The sequence below is a fragment of the Colobus angolensis genome, unplaced genomic scaffold, assembly GCF_000951035.1.
Source record: "Colobus angolensis palliatus isolate OR3802 unplaced genomic scaffold, Cang.pa_1.0 Scaffold33, whole genome shotgun sequence".
NCBI lineage: Eukaryota > Metazoa > Chordata > Mammalia > Primates > Cercopithecidae > Colobus > Colobus angolensis.
Window position 1 is genome coordinate 874812 of NW_012116599.1, and position 24463 is coordinate 899274.

At 39.6% G+C, this 24463-nt stretch overlaps 1 protein-coding gene across 1 annotated transcript in view; it reads right to left on the minus strand.

The window, feature by feature from the left end:
• Nucleotides 1–24463, minus strand: part of EPHA4 (EPH receptor A4) — a 155581-nt gene that overhangs the window by 50134 nt on the left and 80984 nt on the right. Inside the window, exon 6 of the mRNA XM_011951897.1 lies at nt 11518–11856. Within this exon, the coding sequence (XP_011807287.1) occupies nt 11518–11856 (339 nt within the window). The remainder of the gene's footprint in view (nt 1–11517; nt 11857–24463) is intronic.

Below are 24463 nucleotides of genomic sequence, written 5' to 3' on the forward strand. Positions count from 1 at the left end.
TCACCATGTGCTAAGCTCTCTGAAAATGTGGCCATGAAATTATCTTCTTGCAGCCCTCATATTTGAAAATCTGTCTTTTTGGCATTTTCTTAAAGGGTATGATACAGGTTTGGAAAAGGATAATCATTTAGGAGAAGAGGTTTTAAGCTTGGAAATCTGCAACCCTAGAATTGTATTTTTATTTTATTTATTTTTAGAGTATCAGCCAGAAACTAAGTTCTATGTGCTAGATAGTTTAAATATCTACAGGCATTATAAGAATGAGGCAGAAAAAACTGAGCTATTAAATTTTAAAATGTTATTAAGGTCAATAGATATCTTCAACCGGATCTGTGCTTGAGAATTCAAGATGACTTTTGCAGTCATAAGAAACAACAAGGAATGTATTAGGAAAGCCATTACTATTTTTGGACTTGTTTTCTGTTTTTGTTTTTTTAAAACAAAAGAAAGAGAAAACCAGGGGGTTCACAGCATCTCACAGGGACTTCCCTCATGAACACAATTTGCTGAAGTGTGAAATTCAGCATAACCGGCTCCGCCCACGGAAGTCAGTATTTAGTCCATTCCTACATACTGGAGGAGTTTATCAGAATTGCATCTCACCTAGAAATAGTTCCACAGCATGACGTCTAAGAAAGACACTGGAGCAAGGCTCCTGCACACTATGGAGGAAGTTATTGGAAGTTAATGGAAGTTATTTTTTGTGTTTTCTGAATAGGAAGAGGAAAAAGAAGTGGAGGGAAAGAGAAAATGCTACCTTCCAACAAACACGTACAGTTAAGGCGAATCCTTGAAGAGTTTACAGTGAGATTGAAAGGGCTTCTCGTTGATATTTCTCACCAAACAATACATCTTTACATGATACGAGGATTTCTTAAATATATTACCAGCCTCTTAGAGCCACACCAGAATTAGTTGACTGTTCTGCACTGGAGTGTACAATGAAGGCCGTAAACACAATATATGCTTCTTAAAATTTCTGTCCACTGCTCGTGGCTACAAGATGACACTTTCAGAGGGTAAGGTTCTGCTAAAGTTGTTCTCCTTGCTTCTAATATAAAACAAAACAATAAGAACCTTTATCACAAACCTTAATAATAACCCTATTCCTAATGTAAATGGAGAGAAATGAGATGATGTTAGCTCCAAGAATTTTCAAATCTCTAAAAGCATTCTCCTAAAAAGTCTCCTAAAATCACACCCTCCTGGGAACTCTGTAGGATTGGGATTAGATTCAGTGGGTTTCAACGTGAGTCTCATCAATAATTCTCAGATAAAATAAAAGTCTTTGGTTATCTTATTTCTTTATTTATCTTTAGATAAAAAGAAGCCTTTGATTACACTTGAGAGTATAGAGAACACTTGATCAAGCTTTCTGCTCATTACATATTAAAAATCCCTGGCTTGTTTATAGATGTGGTCCTAGCTTTGAAAAAGAAACATGAACGAAGTTGTGCTCCTATTTAACTTCACATTTATGCTCAAAATACACACTTATTTTACCAAAAAAAAAAAAAAAATAGGATTGATTCAAGAGGCAGATTTCCAGCTTGCAGTATGTCATCTAGAAAAACACAAACTCTCCAGGAAGTCATTGTAAGCTACCCCCTTTTCAGTGTTTGTACTAATGGATGATCTTACCCAAGCTTGCAACACACTGTGAGCCTATTGGTGGCAGGTCACTATTTAGCACCCACTGAGAAGTTGAAGCTACATATTTAAGTCTTGTTTGTATGCACATGTCACAGACAAAAGTTCCTGGATAAGAATTTTTTAAAAACTTTTCTGTCCCACAGACTTTATGAAAAGGATTTTTTTTGAAAGTGATAGCCAAACTGCCTGAAAAATTTGTGTACTGGAAGATATGAATCAAAAAGGGGTGGACCATAGTTCTTTATCATTTCTCCACTTTTCCCTCCCAAGAGTAATAGCAAGAACAGAATAGTAATAGAAAAAATATTTCATGTCTCTATCATTTTACCCATAAAGTATTTTAGATAGATATCAGGGAGTGGCCCCTGTACTTTTTCATAACAAAACAAAACCCAAAAGATGGTCAGGGGAGAACCATAGTACAGTTCGTTTAGATCAGGCCTACCAACTTGTCAGAATAGAGAAAGAAGAATAGAATCTAAGAGTGATTTCTTCAGCTCTGTGTCTATATAGGTGGACATTTTGCTGACCGTTCAGCCAGATTCCCACAGTGCTCTGGGTGCCAGCTCTCACCTATGGAACCAAATCATTAGTGACATTTCCCAATGAGGAAGCCAATGGGTTCACTAGGCAAGCGACCACACAGACTGGCACCATCTCTCGTTTTTATCATTGCATTTTTAGGGGAGTCTGGGGAACCTCCTTCATTTCTAATTTTGGCAGAAGCAAAGGATGAGAAAGCATGAGCGCAGGTTGTGGGGGGAGTGGGGGTGGAAAGGTGGATACTAGAAGAAGGCCCATTAAATAATAGAGATATTTTTAATACTCACAGACCAAAAGTTTGCTTATCTTGATAGATTAAAAGGTAAACCCTAAAAAAATCCTCACCAGTCTTTACCTGAAGACAACATACAGCATATCCTCTTACTGTATTATACCCACATCACAAAAATGCCACAGGGATGCTGAGACTCAGAGGAATTCTCTACGTATTTGGGTGACATGGACAGGCATTTCCATTAGTCCCTGTAGATTTAAGATGTCTTAATGCAAGATTAGTCCTGCAGCCTGGCTTTTGGGTTTTCAAGGTGTTTAAAGGGGGGGGAAAAAAAGGACTATTTAAAGACATCAGCAGGGGGTTAATGGAAGCTTTGATAAAATTTCTCTGGATCTTTTCATTGATGTTCAATTGCAGACTGGTTTCTGGAGACCTGTCTGTTTCCTCTGGGGAGACAGTAATTAATTGAGCCAGTTGGAGTGGCAACTAGATAATTTAGAAGCCCACCGGAAACGCTTGCTAGCCCTGCACTGCCCATTTCTCATCTCAGCCAGGCACTTATTTTTTTAAATCTCTTGATGGCTTCTCCAGAGGGTGTAAAAGTCGGTGGTTAGTGTTCGATGGAACAAGCGCAACACTGAGAGATGAGAAACAAATCAGAATTAGGCTGTCAAGTGATTGCTGGTGAATGAATTTCCCTTCTTACAAATGAACATGCATATATCTTTCTGTAGGAGCAGAGGGAAAGGACTCAGGAAAAAATAGCCTTCTCAGTCCTGGGTGTATCAATAAAGACTTCATTTTCTTAGAGTGGAATATTCACATCTTTTTAGAAAAAATGCAATCTAACTTTTACTTATATGCAATAATTACCACTATGCTCTATAGACATACTATTTGTCTGTGCTGTTCAGTCAACCTTGAAAAGTCGGATAATTTAGTAGGCTCATTTGTGAGGCTGTTATTTTTTTTCCTACTCACCAGGGCATGTGGCACCCACCCTGAATACAAATTCACAGACACTGGTGCCACACACAAGAGGCTGTGCCATTGTATATCTGCTGGTTTATTTTATTTTTAATTACGATCATAATTAGTGAGTATGCTTATTAATTATAGTAGTAGCAACAGTATACTGGAAATGAAATTCTTTTCAGCATAAGGTTAGAATCAAGAGACTGTTTCTTAAAAAAAATAAAATAAAGTACCGCATGTTTTTTTTAAATGTGCATTTCATAGGCCTTATGAAGTAAACCAGGATCCCATGGCTAGACCAGAGCTGTTAATGAGAAAACCACAGCCTGGCTCCTCTGAAGCTCACTGTGTGCTTGCTTGGGCCTCTAATTGCCAGGCACAGAAAGGACTCTCCAACCGGCTACCATTCCCTACTAACAACTGAGGATGTGCAAACGACATTTCAGCAAAATCTCTCAGTGGAACTGCTTTGCTGTCTGTTCGAAGGATTTTAAAATGAGTCTTTAGAAGGAGTTCTTCATTTTATAGATTTCACTAGTGCCATCATTTGTTTTTCCTTTAAATTTCTTAGGGGTAAGGAAAAATAACATGATTTACTGGAGATCAAAGGCAAGCATGAAATCATCTCGGAGAAAAGATGAGGCACAGAAGCAGAGCATAGAATTATTATTATTATTATTATTTTGAGATAGAGTTTCACTCTGTCGTCCAGGCTAGAATGCAGTGGCAAGATCTCGGCTCACTGCAGCCTCCGCTTCCCAGGTTCAAGCAATTCTTGCAAGCCGCAGCCTCCTGAGTAGCTGGGATTACAGGCATGCACCACAACACCTGTCTAATTTTGGTATTTTTAGTAGAGATGGGTTTTTGCCATGTTGATTAGGCTGCTCTTGAACTCCTGGGCTCAAGTGATCCACTCGCTCAGTTTCCCAAAGTGCTGGGATTACAGGAGTGAGCCGCTGCACCAGGCTAACATAGAATTATTTAAAAAGAAAATTGCTGCCAGCAACAATAGGACCTAGGCAATAGTGTGAAGAATGCATACTTTAAAGAGAACCAGAATATCAGTGAAGCATGTCCCACATAATCCACTTAAATCTGAGTGCCAATGGGAAAAGATTTATGGCTCAAGAAAGCAAAGTTATGACTGAAATCCTAATTATTTTAGTTAATTTTTTTTTTCTGAGTCAAAACCTTTACAAAATAAGGTGTCTTGCCAAATGGAAAGATTGTTTCAAATGTGAGATTTACCTAAATGTTACCCATCACATCCTTTGCCAAAACAATTTTCCACCAATGATACCAGTATTTCAGTATCTTCTCAACCTGGTTTCTTACTGGTCTCATTTCTTGATTTAGTACTCCAGAGCTCAGATCAGCAAACATTTTGTGTCAGCAGTGAGATAGTGCCTAGGTTCGCTTTGCTGGACATATTTGCTCTCTGTTGTAGCTACTTAACTATGCCACTGTCACGTGAAAACACTCTTACACAATATATGAACACATGAGTGGGAATTTGTTCCCGTAAAACTTTATTTATGAATGCCAATACTTGAATTTTATATAATTTCCAAATGTCACAAAATATTATTCCTTTTTTTATTATGTTGAACCCATTAGAAATATAAAAGCCAATATTCGTGGGCTGTCCCAATCTGAAGGACTGGATTTGGTCCTTGGGCCATAGCTTGCTGACCCCTGCTTTAGGGCACTAAAAGCAGCAAACATTTGTGCCTTAAAAATACCATCATTTGGCCAGGCAAGGTGGCTCACACCTGTAATCCCAGAATTTTGGGAGGCTGAAGCAGGCAGATCACTTGAGGTCGGGTATTTGAGACCAGCCTGGGAAACATGGAAAACCCCATCCCTACTAAAAAATACAAAACTTAGCTGTATGTGGTGGCACTCGCCTGTAATCCCAGCTACTCAGGAGGCTGAGGCATGAGAATCGCTGGAACCTAGGAGGCAGTGGTTGCAGTGAGCCGAGATCACATCATCTCATTTAGGTTTAGTATTCCAATACAATTCTCAGAATCAACAGGAACGTGCTTTCTGGTTGGCCCTTTGATCTCAGACCACGTCTCAGGTCCACTCCAGAGGTGCCCCTCATACCTAACCATGGGCCAGAACCACTCACTGTCACGATTTGTCTTTCAACACCTTCATTTCAGGCCAAACTAGACTTCCCAACGTCTCATCTTTCTCCCTTGTCCTTTCTGCTTTTAGGGATAATTACGCAATAGTCCTGTTATCTGACAATTACATTTATCTCAACATAGTCAGAGGCAGAATTTTATATACCGAAGCTGAAGAAGTTTGTATGGGCCCTTTCTGAAGCTCTGTTCCTGGTCTGATATTTGTAATTTTGTAGGGTTTTATTGTTTCACCCTTAATCACACAAAAGTTGTTTAAGTTTTAAACTCCACAAAGTCTGGCTCCGCCATGCCTACAGCATATTACCTACATCGATTGCTGTAAGATTTTCCCCTTTCTCCCACCATTTTCTTGAAGCTTTCCTCTTACTATCTAGAAGACAGGTAGCAATTATACCCAGTGGGGATGAGAATTCCCACTGTTCTCCATTATCCCACTCAAATCACATAATACGTCTAATTAAAAGATGGCAGAGAGAGAAAGAATGGGAACTTACCAGTTGAGTAATAAAAGACAGTGTGCCTCTTATACTTAGTTATTATCTTTTCTTTAGTCATTATTTTGGTTTTATTAAATTTATCATTACTTGACAAAGAGTTAACTGATTTGTTTTTACTGTAAATAAACGTTAGTCAACAAACAGATGGAACTGTATGACTACATGTTGCAGAGTGGCATTATGATGAGGTGTAATGCCACTTTATTGCTGTTTTTTTGTTTTTATTTATTTATTTTTATTTTTTTGCATTCCGTGCTTAATTGTCAAACCCTAGAGAACAAAGACAACCTAACAAGCAGCACCAGTTCATCTGATGGCAAAACAGCTACAACAGGATTCATGAGGGGTCTTGAAATGCCTTTTATAACTGCGTGTTCTCTGTACAGAACTGTAATGGAAGCATCATGCTCTCAGCATGGGGCGGTGAAGCCAGAGAAATGTGGAATCTTCCCTGTGTGTTGAACCATAGGCCAGCTCAAGCAAAGGCCAGTTGGCTATGGAACCCTGAAGTACTGGGGACTGTTATGAAGTCTGTTCTTAAAAACTATTGCTAGAACAGAGTTTTTCAGCCTTAGCACTATGGACATTTTGGACCAGAAAATTCTTCATTGCAGGGGTAGGGGATGCTGTGTTGTGAATTATAAGATATTTATCAGCATGCCTGGTTTCTACCCACTAGATGCAACAGCACCAAAAAATTGTCTCTAGACATTGCCCATTGGGGTAGGAGCAGAAACCACCCCCAATGTAGAAGAACTGTTCACTATCTTAGTGTTTTTCCCCGACAACGTAAATACCTTGGCAGGGCGAGGAATTGGAGAGATGGAGGGCGGACAGAATTCAGATGATAATTCTGCTGAAGCATTTTTAGAGTGTTTTCCTACTCTTAGAATTGCATTGAGAGACCATTTCTAAACATGTTAGAAAAATAAGCCTTACTTCTTCAGGTTCATAGCTCAAGGTTACATACTTAGAATCATAGAATTTTGAAACAGAAAAGATCTTAGAGATTGGCTAGTTTAAATAATTATGTAATTCATCAAATATTTTCAATCCTCCAAACTAAGCATGCTACAGATGTTTGTTTGTCACTAGGACACCATGGCTGTGCTAGAGAGATGACCAGATCTTTCCATTATGAAGTATCTAGAATAGCATCATATGCAAAGTGAAAATCAAAAATGGACATCACTGTCTCTGGGTGCAATTTGGGGTGAGGAGAGAACACCATTCATGGGGGTTGGGTCTATAATGATTTAAAACACCAGTGTATGGTCCAGCCTCATAGGTAGAAAACCAAGCAAAGGCGATGGGAGATGAACGGCAAGAAACGATTCAGAGATATTAAGGTACTGCTGGCTCCATCGCAGCCTTTTTAACAACAACAACAACAAAAATTCACAGGTCTATTGCTTGGTCAGAAAACCATGTTTCATTTACACAGCATTTCTCCCTCCTGGTGACACATCCTGTATTCATTTGCCTGATGGTCCACTTAAGTAAAAGTAAACCAAAGGAAAGCCATCCAGAAAACAAATCACCCAGCAGTCTGCTTATCCATTTTTCATAAACATCAGGACTATCTGCTTCTAAACAAAAGACAAAACAGTTGCTACAGGATGAAAGATGAAGGAAAGTGGAATCTCATTTTGTTCCTTTTGGCCTGTAATGTAGAAAAGTAACTTTTGGGGGAGCTCCAAGAGCTTCCTCTTCTCCAGTTTTACTGGGTACAACTTCAGCTGGAATAAGTAACACCCCCACCCTTACTCTTTTCCCACCTCTTCCCTTCATTGTTTCTGGCATGGGGGTGAGGCTGGGAGTGACTCATCTCATTAGAGAATTTGGGAGAAGTACTGTGTCCTCAGCTCCACCCACTCTCAGACCTGCCTATCTGCCTATCTGCCTACCTGCCTGCCTGCACAGTGTCCTTCCAACAACCTTAGCGGGGCAGGCAGAGAGCCTGCAGTTAGCCAGCTGGGCTGCAAGTGTCACTAAAGCAAGCCTTTTTGGCCACAGATAGAAAGCTCACATCCTTCCATCAGCTTATCAGCAAAAAGCTGACAGACATTCAGATTTCCTTTGTCTTCTGTGTCAACTGGGTTTCAGCCCAGAAGGGGAGGGAAAGGGTGTTTATTAACCCCCTAAGACCCCAGGAGTAAGATTTGGGTTAGGATTGTTTAAATAACCTTGTGAGAACACAGGCCCATTCACACCACATTCTACAATTAAATGATCAAAGCCCAGTTAAATCTCCATCTCCATGCCCAGATACTCACATAATCTGGTCTCACAAATGGGGAGAATGCCAAGCTGAATACATGAATGCTATTCATTATCTCCTAATTTTAAAGGAAAGCAACTTACTACTTTCAGGAGTAGGATTCTCCCTGGTTTTCAGTACTGGCTCTGACATTAGCATGGATGAGTCACCTCACCTTCATGGAGCTGCTCCTCAACTCTTAAAGTCTCAAGGGCAGTGAACATAGGACTCAAAAATTCTAGCAGGTTTTGTGTGATCGACTTGATTTATTATTTTTAACATGTTACTGATGAGAGAAAGAACCCTGTGAAAACAGAGCAAAGATGGAGAACCACTAACTTTTGGGGCCTCCAGGTGCTAAATGCTAACGTTCATTAATTCTATGTATTCCTTATAGAGTGAGACATCATTGCCTATAGTGGTCCTCAAGGAATTTAATTTAATGAAATGATAGGAGCAATTGCAATTAGAATATAATTGTGTGTATGTAAATATGCTTAGGGGAGCTTTGATAGAGTTTACGGTTGCTACATTCACCCAGAATTTTGGCCTACATTATTAATTTGCACTACTACGAAGAAAGGGTTTGTTAATCAAAGATAAACTATCCTGATGATCTGAATTAGAGAACTTCAAATTATGGTAGGATAATGAAGCAGTGCTCCGCACATATACAATTCTCTACTAAGTGAAAGCTTTTTGGCTGGCCACATAGGAGGTCTCCTTATTGAAAGATTTATTTTTAATTTTGAACAGCTTCCCAGCATTACCCTTCATGAAATTTAAAATAAGGAGCTGGAATTTTGTCCTGTTCAGCAAACCTCCTGGCAGGACTACATGCCATGGCAAAGAAAACCTTATTGTGTCAGAGTAATTCTCTGTCCACTTTCCTCCTAAATCTAGAAGAATTATACCTACATTTAAAATAAAACTTCACCCCACCCCACTCTGCCCCCGGAAATGTTTTTGCACATTTTCTTCTTTTGGAGGATTTTAGTGTGTCTTCTTTGGGCTCTCTGGACTTTTTGCCCAGGTAGGTGTTGACATAACTTCTTGGCTCAAATCTCTAGGTGTACAGGGAGTTACAGAAATCTCCTGTCTTCAGGATGCCTCCCACAGGCTTTTCTCTGCCAAGGAGAATGACTTCACCTTTTACAGATGAGGCTCCAAAAGTCCATCCCTAATTTTAATTCGGTTAAGAATACGACGCAGTGCTTGCGAATGAATAGCCAAAAAGGTGGAAAGGGGCTGCATGTAAGAATACTGATTGGATCATCAACCAGATTCTCCAGACGGTGCCGAAATCGTTCTGCACTGCATCAGTCCCTAATCCAGAGAGACCAGTGGCACCGATGCATGTTCCCAGGATCTGTGTGTAATATTTCCATTGCGTTCTTCCAAAAGAGAACTAATAAAATGTTGGCAATCACAGAGTACTCATGTTTCTATCAAAAACTCCTAAATCATACTAGTCTTTGTAGAAAAATAAAACTAATGACCACTAACAGTGTTCACAACCGAAAAATACAGAATTAAAAGACAAAGGTCTAGCTGGATGACCTGTTCACATTAGGTATTTTAAAAGACTGTTCACGTCTGTAGAGCTGAAGATACATTCCGGTAAGACTCGCCATTCTAGCCCCTGCTCAAAACCTTCCCCAAGTCTTAACTATTTTTTTATTCCAAAGAGTTCAGGGCAAAATGGAAAAATAATGGCTTTGGATTGGGACACTGAAACAGTTTTCACTTATAGGATCAATTAATACAGATATTTTACTAAACTATTGAGTGCACTTACTGAAACATTCATTTAAAAGAAAAGTGCAGTTAGAGGCAATAGGATTGTTGGCAATTTATAATCCTTTTCCGGCGATGTTTTCTATCCCAAGAGCCTCACAAAGAATAAGCCACAGTTCTGTTTCCCTTCTCCTCTCTAACTCTCTAGAAATAAAAAAAGCCGGCAATGTAAAACTCCTGGAGGGGTGGTAACTTTCAGGGAAGGAATACAGATGAGTAAGTCAGAAGTGAAAGCCTAGAAACCTAGACTTTCAAAATATTTGATATTCAGGATTTCATGACAGTTCTGCGATTAACTCAGTAGAAACACTTCATGAACAGGAAATGTTTTCTAGTCATCTGTATTAGCAGAAAGTGATATAGGAATTGGAGGAGACTGGCCGCCCCACCCTCCCAGCCCCCATGTCAATCATGAAATCAACTATAAAAGTAGCTGCAATCACGCCTGTAATCCCAGCACTTTGGGAGGCCGAGGTGGGTGGATCACGAGGTTAGGAGTTCGAGACCAGCCTGGTCAATATGGTGAAACCCCGTCTCTACTAAAAATACAAATAAAAATTAGCCGGGCATGGTGGCACACGTCTGATGTCCCAGCTACTCAGGAGGCTGAGGCAGAAGACTTGGTTGAACTCGGGAGACAGAGGTTGCAGTGAGCCAAGATCACACACCTGCACTCCAGCATGGGCGACAGAGTGAGACTCTGTCTCACAAAGAAAAAAAAGAAAAAAGTAGCTGCAAAACTATTAAGTGTCTTAAAGTAAACTTTGTTAACTACAGACATAAAGATGTACATGGAGGTTCTAGTATAGGTCCATCTAGATTATTTATAATATTTTACATTAAAGCATAAGATCAAAACTATTGCTGCTAATGCTTTTTTTAGAAAATATAACAAATACCAATAGAGCACTCTGTATTGGTAAAAATACATTTTATAATTGTACATAATCTATAAGTGCTCCAATGTCCAGCCATGGACATTACAATTAAAATGATCGAGATGAATCCCATCTAGCATGGAGTGACTCAGCTCACTGCAACCTCTGACTGCTCAAGCAATCCTGCCACCTGAGCCTCCTGAGTAGCTGGGACTACAGGTTTGCACCGCCGTGACTAGCTAATTTTTGTATTTTTTTGTAGAGATGGGGTTTCATCATGTCACCCAGTCTGGTCTTGATCAAACCCTCAGGCACAAGTGATCCACCTGCCTGCCCTGGCATCCCAAAGTGCTGGGATTACAGGTGTAAGCCACCGTGCCCAGCCCCTAAGTATCTTTTATATTATAACACAGCTCCCAGGCTTACTTGGTTCTACTTCAATTATAGCAATTTATTATCATTCATTATTTTAAGCCTTTTCTCTATATACATTCAGATCATACAATACAGTAGTTTCAGTTCTTACCTGCTTGGTTGGTTGTCACAGTGACAGAAACTGATTGGTCTGGGCTAGGGTTATATTTGGACACTCCATTCACAGCCCAGATTTCAAAGGTGTAATTGGTATGAGCCAGAAGGTCGGTGATGGAGACTTTGGTGGTCTTCAAGCCATTCTGCTGTGGGGTATAGTGGACCCCACTTCCACAGGGTCGGCACTTGCTGGGGTCACCAGCTCCACATTTCTTGCATACCACATTGTAGGAAATGTCCTGACGGCCACCTGTATTCTGAGGGCTACTCCATTCCAAGTTCACAGATGTCTCGTTGACATTTGAAATCAAGTTCAGGGGAGCAGATGGTGGACCTGGAGAAAGAAAACCACATCATCACACCAAGAACCGAAATATTCTTTTGGAATCTCTCAGGGCTTGTATTATTTTCTGCAGCTCTCCAAAGTAAGGCAAACCCACTTGGAAAGCAAAAAGCAAATCAAGCCAGCATAAAAGATCTTTTAAAAGAACAATATAATAGAAGGCTGTTACGTAAGTGTCATTCTCTTTCCTGCGCAAACAAACAAGGCATCGGTTGTCACTTTGAGATGTGAAGCAACTCTCCAGCAAATGGGCTCCAAGCCCAGGCTTTCCCTCTGAAGTGGCAGAAAAATATCATAATTTATCTAGTTTCCATCTTATCATCTAAAAAAGCGAAAGTGATTCTAGTTCCCAGGGCTGTTGTGAGACTCTGATAAATTAATAGTTATACACCACTTGTGAAGATAAACTATAATTCCTAAGTACAGCATGTCATCAATAGCAAATAAAATGAACAGAACTGTAGAGATGTGCCTCTGCAGTTCAACATGGCAGTGGAGGGTTAAGCTGTTTATGGGTAATTAGTAGGAACTGGTTTAACGCAGTTGCAGAGCTGTTGAAGATAGAGCTGTGGAGAGGTGGCAGGGGTTTTGTTCAAGGCTCCCAGACCCCTCCTCCTGCCCTTTAACTTATGCATTCCCACCAACATCAAAGAGTTTCTGAAATATGGGTGATGACAGTGGTTGTTATGAAACAGAACTGATCATCAACAACATAATGGATGGTTAAAAAATAATATTAATAATAAAAAATAAGACTGTAGATCATGATGAAACTCTTGTTTCTTGATGTAGATTCGTAGATTCCTTTTTTTTTTTTTTTTTTTTGGTGATGGAGTCTCGCTCTGTCACCCAGACTGGAGTGCAGTGGCGTGATCTCAGCTCACTGCAACCTCCGCCTCCTAGGTTCAAGCGATTCTCATGACTCAGCCTCCCGAGTAGCTGAAAATATAGGTGTGTGCCACCACACCCGCTACCTTTGGCAGGGTTTGGCCATGTTGGCCAGGCCAGTCTTGAACTCCTGATCTCAAGTGATTGGCCTACCTTGTCCTCCCAAAGTGCTGGGATTACAGGTGTGAGCCACTGTGCCCGGCAATGATTGGTCTTAATATGGCAAAAAAAAATTGTGACACAAACTGCCTTCAAGTGGAAGAATCAGGCTGGGAGAAGGGAGAGGGAATTTTCTTGGTCTGAACCAGTTCCAAAGGCTTAAAAGGTAGCTGCCACACTCAAATGAGACATATCTACTCAGTTTGACAGTTGGAAAGCTATTTCTTTCTCATTTCAGTCTTCCAAGAGATGAGCAAAATTAGTTTTTTGTTTGTTTGTTTTGTTTTTTTTGAGACGGAGTTTTGCTTTTGTCACCCAGGCTGGAGTGCTATGGCGCAATCTCGGCTCACTGAAACCTCTGCCTCCCGGGTTCAAGCGATTCTCCTGCCTCAGCCTCCCAAGTAGCTGGGATTACAGGCACGCGCCACCATGCCCAGCTAATTTTTGTATTTTTAGTAGAGGTGGGGTTTCACCTTGTTGGCCAGGTTGGTCTTGAACTCCTGACCTCACGTGATCCACCCACCTCGGCCTCCCAAAGTGCTGGCATTACAGGCGTGAGCCACCGTGCCTGGCTGCAAAATGTGTTTTAAGAAAACTTTGAGGTTTCTTGATCACTATTACCTATACTACTTCTCATGTAATTGGAATGACTACTTTGCAGGAAATTAGTACAAGTTTCTCAGGAAAAGAAAGTTAACAGGAGGCTTGCATGAACTTGGATGAGCTTTACCTAGTCTACCACAATGAAACATACTGTTCCAAAATGGCTGTTGAGATAGAATTGGAAAAGGTAATCCATAAATAAGGAATTATATTTAATATTTATTACTTAGCTTGCAGTGATTAATGGCCAATTATTTTTTAGTGGTAACATTTAATAAGGGTAATTCACTCTCCTTCTCTTTTTATATCACTTATTGAAGACTTTATTTTAACAAGGTAAGCAGGTCTCCCCAAACCCCCCTCGGGACTAATTACCAACAACCTCTTTAAGCATTAAGATCAGCTCCCCATCCTTGCAACTTAAAAACATGCAAACCTTTAAAACATTTCACAGAAGCATTGTCAAATTTGTATTAAAGGAAAGATTACTTCACAGAAGTCCTCAGAGAGAAAATACAAATTTCTTTCTTGTTTAGATTTCAAAACTGCATTTACAGTTTTTAGCATGGTAACTGGAATATAATGACAAATGAATGCTTCTTGAATAAAGGAAGTATACAAAATCACCGACTCTAAGAGCCACATAGGATGTTAAAATCATTTGGACAAATACCCTTATTTTAAAGACGAGGAAGCTGAGATCTGGAAAGGAAATCTAGTAATACTAAAAGTTCATGCAATCTAATTAGTGACAGAATTTGACTGAAATCCAAAAGTACTATCTGCCATTTGGAGTTATTTTTATTCCACCATGTGTTCCTCACTAAAGGTAGAATGATAACAAAATGAAAAATTTCAGCCACAGTTTGAGAAGGCAAACATGGAGAAGGCAGTGCGCTATCTTCAGCCCTGTTTTAATTCTGTAATGCTTGCCACCATAGTGAAATCCATTACCAGTCTGCAGCTGAAGCTGACCATGGCTTGGTTTATAAAATGGGTCAGTCGTTGGTTCTTCTTTTGCTGTGACTTCCAGGGTTAAACAAGAGTGACTCTGAAATCCATTAACCTCCTTGCCAAGGTTCCTGGTCCACTTTCACGTGGGAAAATGTGACACAATGAATCAAGCACCACAGAAGCAAAAAGTCAGTAATTAGTATGTAGGACGGGGCATGGCAGTGTCCAAACAGAGAAGAAATGGAGCAGAAAACTAAATGGTTACAGGACTCAGAGATACAGCACTGCCACGTGGAAAAAAAATTATAAAGATGCTGCAGGATTTCAAAATGGAGGGCTGGCACAAAAACACATGCTAACCTGGGGCAGCCTTCTTCCTCTGGGCAGCGATTCTGAAAGAAGGCTCTGGAGTGGATGCTGAAGACTAAGAATCAGGCAAACTCAAGTTCAATGCTGGTGAATTGTACTGCATATGTTTTATGCTCTGCTATCACAGAGAGTGACAGCTTTGTGGGGACATCATCGCTGCCTCAAAATTGGAGTATAACAAAGTCATATGACAGAGGGGAGAACAAAGTATAGAAAATCCATCCAATATGATGACAATGTTGGTCTGGAAAAAACCTGGGAGAGGACACATGCTTTACAAATTATAATCATAATGGTGGTATGCTGTGCTTTGGTATTGTGGTTTCTGTGTTTTTAAACTCCTGCCAATTAAAAGATGATAAATATATAAGTGTGTTTCTCATTTAAAGGGAGGGCCCATCTCCTCTTTAGGAATAAAAGTATTCTATTCTCAAGACAATGAGAAACAAATATGGACTTGAATACAGCCCAAAGCCAATCTGAGCCTGTAGTTATACTGAACGGCAACATCTTAGTAAACAATTACCTACCGAGATAGCTAAAAAGAAGAGAAAACTGGTATTCTGAGTAACCTGGGCTCTCTTTTAATAAATACAAGGCATCCAGAAGTAAAAAACCTAACTCCAATTATTTTCTCTTTCATTTATGTACGTATTGTGTCTGGCTATTTAGAAGCAATTAAATTTGACACAGTGATTGCCTTTGTCATCAGAAATATGTCCACCTGCGAGTAAGTCTCCAATTACAAATATGAGGTTTATAACAAAAAGGGCTAACTGTTCTACTTGTTCTAATTTTCTAGTCTCTACATCTGAATCAACCCTATTGTGTACACATACACATCGGGTAGCTTGAGGGTCACTGTGAATGGCAGGATTTTATTGTTTTCAAAACTACCCACTACTAGCCTCAGTATAGGACTGGCATAACACCAGTCCTTATGCTTATGGCATTGTTTGACATTTCAGTTCCTTATTTCCTTGCCCGCTTTGTTTGTAACATATAATAGTGCCTTGCTACTTACACACCATTCCATGTCTGTTTCTATCAACAGTATACGTGCTCCTCAAGAATTGATGTCTTGGCCGGGCGCAGTGGCTCACGCCTACAATCCCAGCACTTTGGGAGGCCAAAGTGGATTACTTGAGGTCAGGAGTTTAAGACCAGCCTGGCCAACATGGGGAAACCCCCGTCTCTACTAAAAATACACAAAAAAAGAAAAAAAAAAATAGCCCGGAGTGGTGGTACGTGTCTGCAGTCCCAGCTACTTGGAAGGCTGAGGCAGGAGAATCGCTTGAACCTGGGAGGCAGAGGTTGCAGTGAGCCGAGATTGCGCCACTACACTCCAGCCCGGGTGACAGAGCAAGACTGTGTCTCAAAATAATAATAATGATGATAATAATAATAATTGATGTCTTTACCACTTCCCGTTTTCTACCACGGTTCTTCATTCAGAAATCTCAGAACATGTTTGATCAGTCAATGAATGAATGAATGAAAAACTAACAAAGTCCTTTAATGAATCTTATACCCACCTGCAGTGGTTATGAAGTAACCTGCAGTGTTATGAAGTGTGTGAATTATGCAGCCTTCTCTGAGCCAAAGCTGTACTAGTCAGCTTTTCACATACAGATTCATTAGTTTTGTATCTGTGAAGTAGTAACTTGGTGTAACTAGTTTATTTCAATTTCCTCTTTTTTTTTCATTGTTTAGAATTACCTTGGAAAAAGTAGAAAGGGCTATATATAAAATATTAGTGGTTGCTTCTGCTGGGAGGGATTGTGAATCATTCATTTATTCAAAAAACATTTATTGTGCATCTAGTGTTTATCACCTGCTTTAGAGGAGAGAGGAAAAATATTCTTATTCGTTTTGATAACTTCCTGATAGTTGCCTAGATAGTTGCAGGAATGGATAGGGAACCTAGGGGAAAAGGCAGAGACTCAAGGAAACTAAATAGGGATTATATGTACAGTGGATGTCAGAGCAAGCACCTGCCTTGTCCTGTTTTTACAGCTGTGTAACCAGTGACGGCTGGGAATTTGAAATGTGGGTTCTACCAAATAAGGTTTTATCAAATTGGGATTGGTTATTACACTTTTCTTCCTCCACCGCGATTTCAGGTGGTGATTTACTCAGACATGAAAACTTTATCTCTGGGGAAAACCTTATCTCTGAAGAAGCTTAATTTTAACATTTCTAAAAGTAGACAGGTATTTTACTTATTAGTCTTTATGGAACTACAGCTTTTGCCTTTAATTTTAATTTTTTCACCCAAATTTAAGACATTCTAAAATATTAGATTGGTGCAAAAGTAATGGTGGTTTTTGTCATTACTTTTAACGGCAACTACTTTTGTGCCAACCTAATCAGAATTAATCAAATGCGGAAGTGTATTTAAGGGAACATAAACATCCTTCCTTTACATTTTTGGTTGTATTTGTAAATTTCTCATGAAATTCACATATGAAATTCACATATAAGCCTGGGATTCTCTCTGTGCCTCCACCCAAAAATGAAAATAGCACGTTCAACTATTTTAAAGTTTTCATATTTAGTATGCCCTTTACATTTGTAATATAATTTAGTGGCACAGATATTAATGGTAATCCCAGAAACAGAAGTCAAATGCAGTAATCTTTAGTTTATAAATCTCTTGCACAGGGGCCAGCATAATTTCTCTGTAAAGAAATTTTACGATCTGGCCAGAAAGTAAATATTTTAGGCTTTATGGGCCATCTGCTCCCTGTAGCAACTATTCAACTCTGTTATTCTATCTCCAAAGAAGCCATAGACAATACCTTAACAAATGAGCATGACTGTGCTCCAAGAAAACCTACTTGCAAAAATAGGTGGCAGTTAAAATTGACCTTCAGAGCATTTCATGCTATTGAAAATATGATGAAAGCAAGGCATCTTCTTTCTAGGAAGATGCTCTCTGGCACCCTCAGAATTCTGCACATAATTCTAGGAACTAAAAGCATACCCTGAGCCTATCTAAAAAGCTCAGTCCAGAAACCCCTATTTATATAGCCCAGGTAACAACTCTGGCTGCTAAAGCCCAAGTTAGACCTACCTTTATTGACTAAGGAAGGAATAAAATGAGACATATGGCTTATTTCTTGAGTTTCTCATTGCTTTGAAAGAATTGGGCACTGAATGTCTTGCCATTGTAGATACAGTTAATGAACATCCATTCACTTTACTGGTGTGAAATACTTTCTGCAACACACAGCAGGTACCAGAGAAAGGTGCTACAATGGGTAATTATTATTTTCTGGTGGGATGTCACCTCATATTCAGTTTACAGGAGTTTGACAGTATTAAGCCCCAAAGAAACTATAGCCACATTATAGTAGATACATAGGACTATCATATCATATTATAAAATATCACATCGTATCATGTTATATTATAAAAGGAATCTTGATCTTCCTTTACCAACCATGTGTTCTTCTCTGGGAAAAAAACAAGCTTCTGGAAATGAACCACATACTGTCAATGTGACATTTAAGAAGGGCAATATACCAAGCATAAAAGAAAATTCCAGTAATTCCACATATCTTACTACTTTCCTCTCATGAATTAGACTAAAATTTAATTCCTGGGTAGTTTAGAGAACACAGTTGTTGGCTTATGTCACGATTTAAAGTAGCTGCTTTAGGACAAGCCAGTATTTACATATCCACATGAAATCTGTGTGAGCCTTAATAACATCATTTAGAAGCCACCAGCCAACACTGAACCTAAAGTCATAAATGTCTCCAGTGTGACTACAAGTTTGGTATGAACCATTCTATGGAAAGTCCAGGCAACCCGTGTACTCTACCTCACACCCAAAGTCAGAGAAAATGCGTTTCTTTTGTTCTTACAGGAAGCAACTGTAACTTTAGTAAAAGATGAAAACCTGCTATGATAATTGTATTTCGAAATGGGTTTGGCAGAAATGGGTTCTGTCAAAGGGCTTAAATATATGTGGATATACGGTACAATGTGCCATATAAACCTAAAAATTCTATTTCTCATAAGAACTGGAATTAAAGTGCCAACAGAATGCAAAACTGTGGAAAAAAGCAAGTCAACTCTAAAACTCACATTGTTAGCAAAATTTTGCACATGCAACTCAAAATACCTTGGAGCTGGTAGCTCTCCTTGGAATTCCCACTCCTGGCCCTTTGACTAACTGACTTCTTATCCCTGGAATAGTTCTCATTCCTGACTACTCCATACAAACTGAAATCCTCCGTTTCCCTGTTCCAATGTACCCAATTGCCCCACATTTTTAAAAATGTCCTTCTTATGAGAACCTTCAATTATCTTGTTTATTCACTTGTTTGTTGTTTATAGTCCATTAGAACATAAGCTCCAGGAGAAGAGGAATATTTTCTTTTTCAGGTTTATGAGAATATCTACAGCCTTCAGAGTAATTCCTGACATCTAGTAGATACTCAATAAGTATCTGCTAAATGAACAAATGAATGAATGATGATGCTTTAGCCCAGTCCAGCTCACTAATCAGAAGCATCACTACCATAGCACTATTGCTGAGCACAGTGGCTTATGACTGTAATCTCAGAACTTTGGGAGGCCATGGAAGGTGGATGGCTTGACAAGCCCAAGAGTTCGAGATCAGCCTGGGAAACATGGTGAAACCCTGTCTCTACAAAAAAATATAAAAATTAGCCAGGTGTAGTGGCACGTGCCTGTAGTCCCAGCTACTTGGGAAGCTGAGGTGGGAGGATTGCTTGAACGTGGCAGGTGGAGGTTGCAATGAGCTGGGATTGTGCCACTGTACTCTAGCCTGACTGATGAACTGAGATCCTATCTCAAAAAACAAACAAACAAATAAACAAACAAACAAAAAACCCACTGCCATAGCACTTTTGTATGTCACAAAAGCTAAGCAAAATAATAATCATGATGACAAAGACAGAAAAGAAATGACAATCACATGCCAAAATTTAAAAAAAAAGAAAAGAAAGAAAGAAAATCAAGTCTGCAACCAAGGTAAGAGGAGAGCTAATAGAAAAACCAGTCTCTGGTCTCATGTGATACAGTGGTTTCCAGACTTATCACAGACATTTAATACTTCACTGATTTTTCATCGCCATTTTAAAATTCAATGCCTGGGCTATGAAATTCATTCTGGATGGGAAATGGAGCACCCCAATTAGCATGGGCAGAAAGGTAACTCTCCCATGATCAATGTATTTAAGCCCTACTGTCACCTCACTAAAATGCCAAGGCAACCAGCCCAACACATATCTTAGAGGAAGAACCTTGGGTCTGTAGTTCCATTTCCTAAGGCTTCATTAATCATGTACAACTTTTGGTCTGTCAATAGCACTTCAGCATCTTAGCTGTAAAACCCTTCAACCCTTCAGATAAGCCTTTGTTGTTAATCTCTCTCCGGCTGAAAGACAGGTTATAAGGCAGAGTCAACAGTTGTGGTGCATTACGTTTTGACTCTGAAATAAAGCCCATGCTTCCCCCGACATTTGTATATGTTGCCATCACTAATTGCTTTCTCCCAGTGCTATCTGCTGTGGGTTAGTTTACATAAAGATGGCTGTTTTAAAGACATCCCTCCTGACATATATGAACAGTGCATAACCTCTTATCTTGGTGGTTTATGTGTTTTAACAATGAAGACAGCCAAGCAGGGCTGTCCATGATTAAACCAGAACCTTTCGGATGCATCAATCACTGTTGCTGTCATGAAAAATTCTTGGCTTCCTATAGAGGTTCATTTCTTGTTGTGAGACTTTCCCATAACCTATTTTTCTGGTTATATCTCTTTTCCCATTCTCCTTTCCAGGAATCTTTGTCTTTTCTTTACTGGGTTAATTAGTGGTTTGGTTGCTTTTTATTAGGATGACTTGTTTATGGCTGAAGTGCCTTATAAATTCTCAGTTGAACATAAGAAAGCTACAATGCCAAAGACCAAGAAAAGTAGAATTGAGTATCTCATTTTTAAAATTATCTAGGCTGTGCATTACTTTACTTTTCTTGCAAAGCACTTCTTTGTATCTTATCTTATTTAATAGGCTCAGTCAAATCTGACAAAAAAGTATTTATTGTTCACACCAATCTGATTACCAAAAACTAAGATAAGAAAAGTTAAGCAAATCACCAAAATTAAGACAGCCAATATGTGCAAAGCTGTGATCAGAAACCCTGACTCCAAGGCTAAACAACCCTGCTTCCCTTTCACAGAGATATAAAGAATAGAAAGAAAATAATAACCCATAATTACAAATTCTTTTTGAGAATTGGGTAGAAAGTTTCCAGCTTTCTCAATTCACCCCAGAGTTCAAGTTCACCTCACTTCCCTGCCCTTCATGATGATGACGGCTAGCTAGTATTAATTCTCAAATGATCCTATTTTATCATTTTCATGGAGATGATCTTTTCTGCCTTGTTCCTACTTTCTGTGCAGGAGAGCGGTCAGGAGTTTCTATTAAAGGTTCTTTTTCTAGGTGGAAGATCACAGAAATAGGGCGAGGGGCAATTATATCTCTATAGCAGAATCTCTCATAAATCTAAATGTTGATAGCAAAGAAGATACCCTGGGCTCAGTGCGGTGGCTCACTTCTCTAATCCTAGCACTCTGGAAGGCTGAGGTGAGACAATTGCTTGAGCTGGGAGGCGGAAGTTGCAGTGAGCTGAGATCGCACCACTGGGAGACAGAGTGAGACTCCATCTTAAGAAAAGAAAAAAGAAGCTACCCCGTTCTCACCCCAGGGGATCTCAGAAAAATGTGTAATTAACTCTGTTTCATGGAAGCATGCGGTGAATAACTATTGTATGACTTCCATGCATAGTGTCAAAAATGGCATCCAGAAATGACAGGACTCGGTCAATGACAAGCCACTCTTAATTATTCACTGTGGTAGAAAAATTGTAGTAACCTGGCTAAATGGCATTGGCAGATTATTCAAGCCTTCCACTTGGGCATATATTACTGTCCCTCGAATCTTTGCATTTTCCAGTGGAATCCACAATGGGCTGTTTATGACTATAAAATGAGGAGTATGTGGGGGAAGAAAAAAAAGAGGAGGCTAAAACAGCATTGTTCTTTTTAAAAGAATTCAATGAGATGATACCTGATCTTTATGAAATATCATGAAGCTCTTGAAATTTTGGAAACAGCCAAACGGCAAATGATCATTCTGGGGTCTATCTAGTGCCTTCGTTGAAGCTCACCTGGTGATCTTTCTCCTTCTATCTTTAATTTTCTTCAAACAAAAACCATCCACTTTGTTGTCCAGAGGTACTTTTTCCTATTAGTAGCTAAAATGCTGAAAGGCAATCCGAAAGGAAGAAACAAGAATGTGGTATACTCACTAGCTAATGTCAGATGTTGAACTACTAAGATCTAACTGCATCTGAATCGTCCAAATGTCTTTGGTTGCTTTGATCAGTTTGTACAGTCCATGGGACAGACACATTAGCTGGCTTACCAACTAACAGGCAGCAGGACCATATGTTCTGAACTAAAAACCAACTATGTAATCTGGCAGTGTGGGGGAGTTGCTGTCTCAATTTGAGTTTTTGTGCTATGACAAATGGAATGCAGTATGAAACTACACTATTACATTGCAAATTTGATAAATGACATGGAATGAGAAATTCCCCTGGAAAACTTGGATTTGGAGATTTTTCATCAAAATATGTTCATGAAAATGATTGATTGCATGAATGATAAAATGGCTAGAGATCAACCAGTGAATCTTCTGAAACACTTTCATTAATGACACTTTGGGAATCTTTGGCCTTTGTTCTCACTTTTCTAACCAGTCTTTCACTAGAGCTAACTGCACCCTCACTGACCTATTTCATAGAATGTATCCCTCCCCCGTCATTATATGATTAGTTACTTGCAGCTCTAAAGCAAAAAGAAATATGCTTTCGGGTGGATAAAAAAAAAATGTAGTTTACTTGAAACTGAAGGCTGCCTTTTATCCTATGGTTTATACATCAAAGCTTCGCTCTAGACGTCCCTCCCCAAATCCCTTAGCCAGACTGCTAAGCATGTAAATCTTTGGGGTAGTGAATTGAACAGAATATTAGGAGCACCTTCAAGAGCTTGTTTGAAAATGGATGTGAGACTCCCAAAATTAAAGCACTTAAAAAAATAAAAAATTAAAAAATTAAAAAGGAAAAGAATCCCTCCCTTCTCCTGACCTTGGAAACAAGTAAGGACGATGTTATTTTAATTTGCATTCAAATTTTAACACAGTCACATAGCACCAGTGGAATCGACATTGGGTTTCCACCGAAGATTGCTCATCATTTCATTATGGTTCATTATGTTGATAACTGTCAGAAAGCATTAGCAGCGAGGGCTTTGAGTAATAGAACTGAAATGGTAATTTTAAAACAATACACTTTCTGGAGGAAATACAGCAGCGCACTAAATTCAATTAGAAAAGGCAAATGTAGAGACAAAGTAAGTGATGTTTGTTGTTTGGAACTTGGCTGTTTCAATTTCTTGATAACGTAAACCTGGAGAAAGCTTTTTCGAATCAGGACCTCTGGTCATAGATCTTAGTAAATCTGCCCTCATTAGCTCTGAGCTCTCCTACTATAAATTGTCTTAAAAGCTGCAATTTTGGAATATTTTTGGCCACATCTAAGTATCAATCAATCACTCTTTGTTTGTTTGGCACAGCTGACTGAATTATTCAAGGCCGTTTACTTGGAGACAGATTCGTGAAGGTCCTTCAAGTTGGCAATCTAAAATAATAATCTCTCATATACGAAGTGTTCCCAATCACCAGGCTCCAATAAGTTTCATCAACCAAGTTAAATAAGAAGCACCTGAAAGCACGAAGACAGATTTCCAATAGAAAAATACGAAAAACTACTCTGGTAATAGTGCTCAGAAGTCAAGGGGGCAAAATGACAGATGAGCTACGTTTTTCTAGATATGCAAAGCCAATTTGCTACCTTTACAAGGTACTTTTCTAACACATTTTGAAACACAATAAGGGGTTGGAAAAGAAAGTTACCTTAAGGCCGGGTGCAGTGACTCACGCCTGTAAATCCCAGCACTTTAGGAGGCCCAGACGGGCAGATCACTTGAGGTCAGGAGTTCGAGACCAGCCTGGACAACACAGCGAAACCCAGGCTCTACTAAAAATACAAAAATATTAGCTGGGCGTGGTGGTGCATGTCTGTAAATCCCAGTTACTCGGGAGGCTGAGGCAGGAAAATTGCTTTAACTTGGGAGGTGGCGGTTGCAGTGAGCTGAGATAGCGCCACTGCACTCCAGCCTGGGCGACAGAGTGAGACTCTGTCTAAAAAAAAAAAGAAAACAAAAAAGAAAGTTCCTTTAAATATAATATTGATTTAGCTTCCCAGCGGGGGAAAAGAAGATCTTTCTCACTACAATCATTGAACAAGCTAGTACACGCCTAAGAAGTCTTCCTGCAGGGGTGTGTGGTTGACCACGCCCAGCCCTGCTGATAACCAGACTGCATTCCAGAAGAAAGGGGAAGGGAAACAAGGAGAAAGAGATCTGGGCTGGGCGCCGTGGCTCAAGCCTGTAATCCCAGCACTTTGGGAGGCCGAGACGGGTGGATCACGAGGTCAGGAGATCGAGACCATCCTGGCTAACACG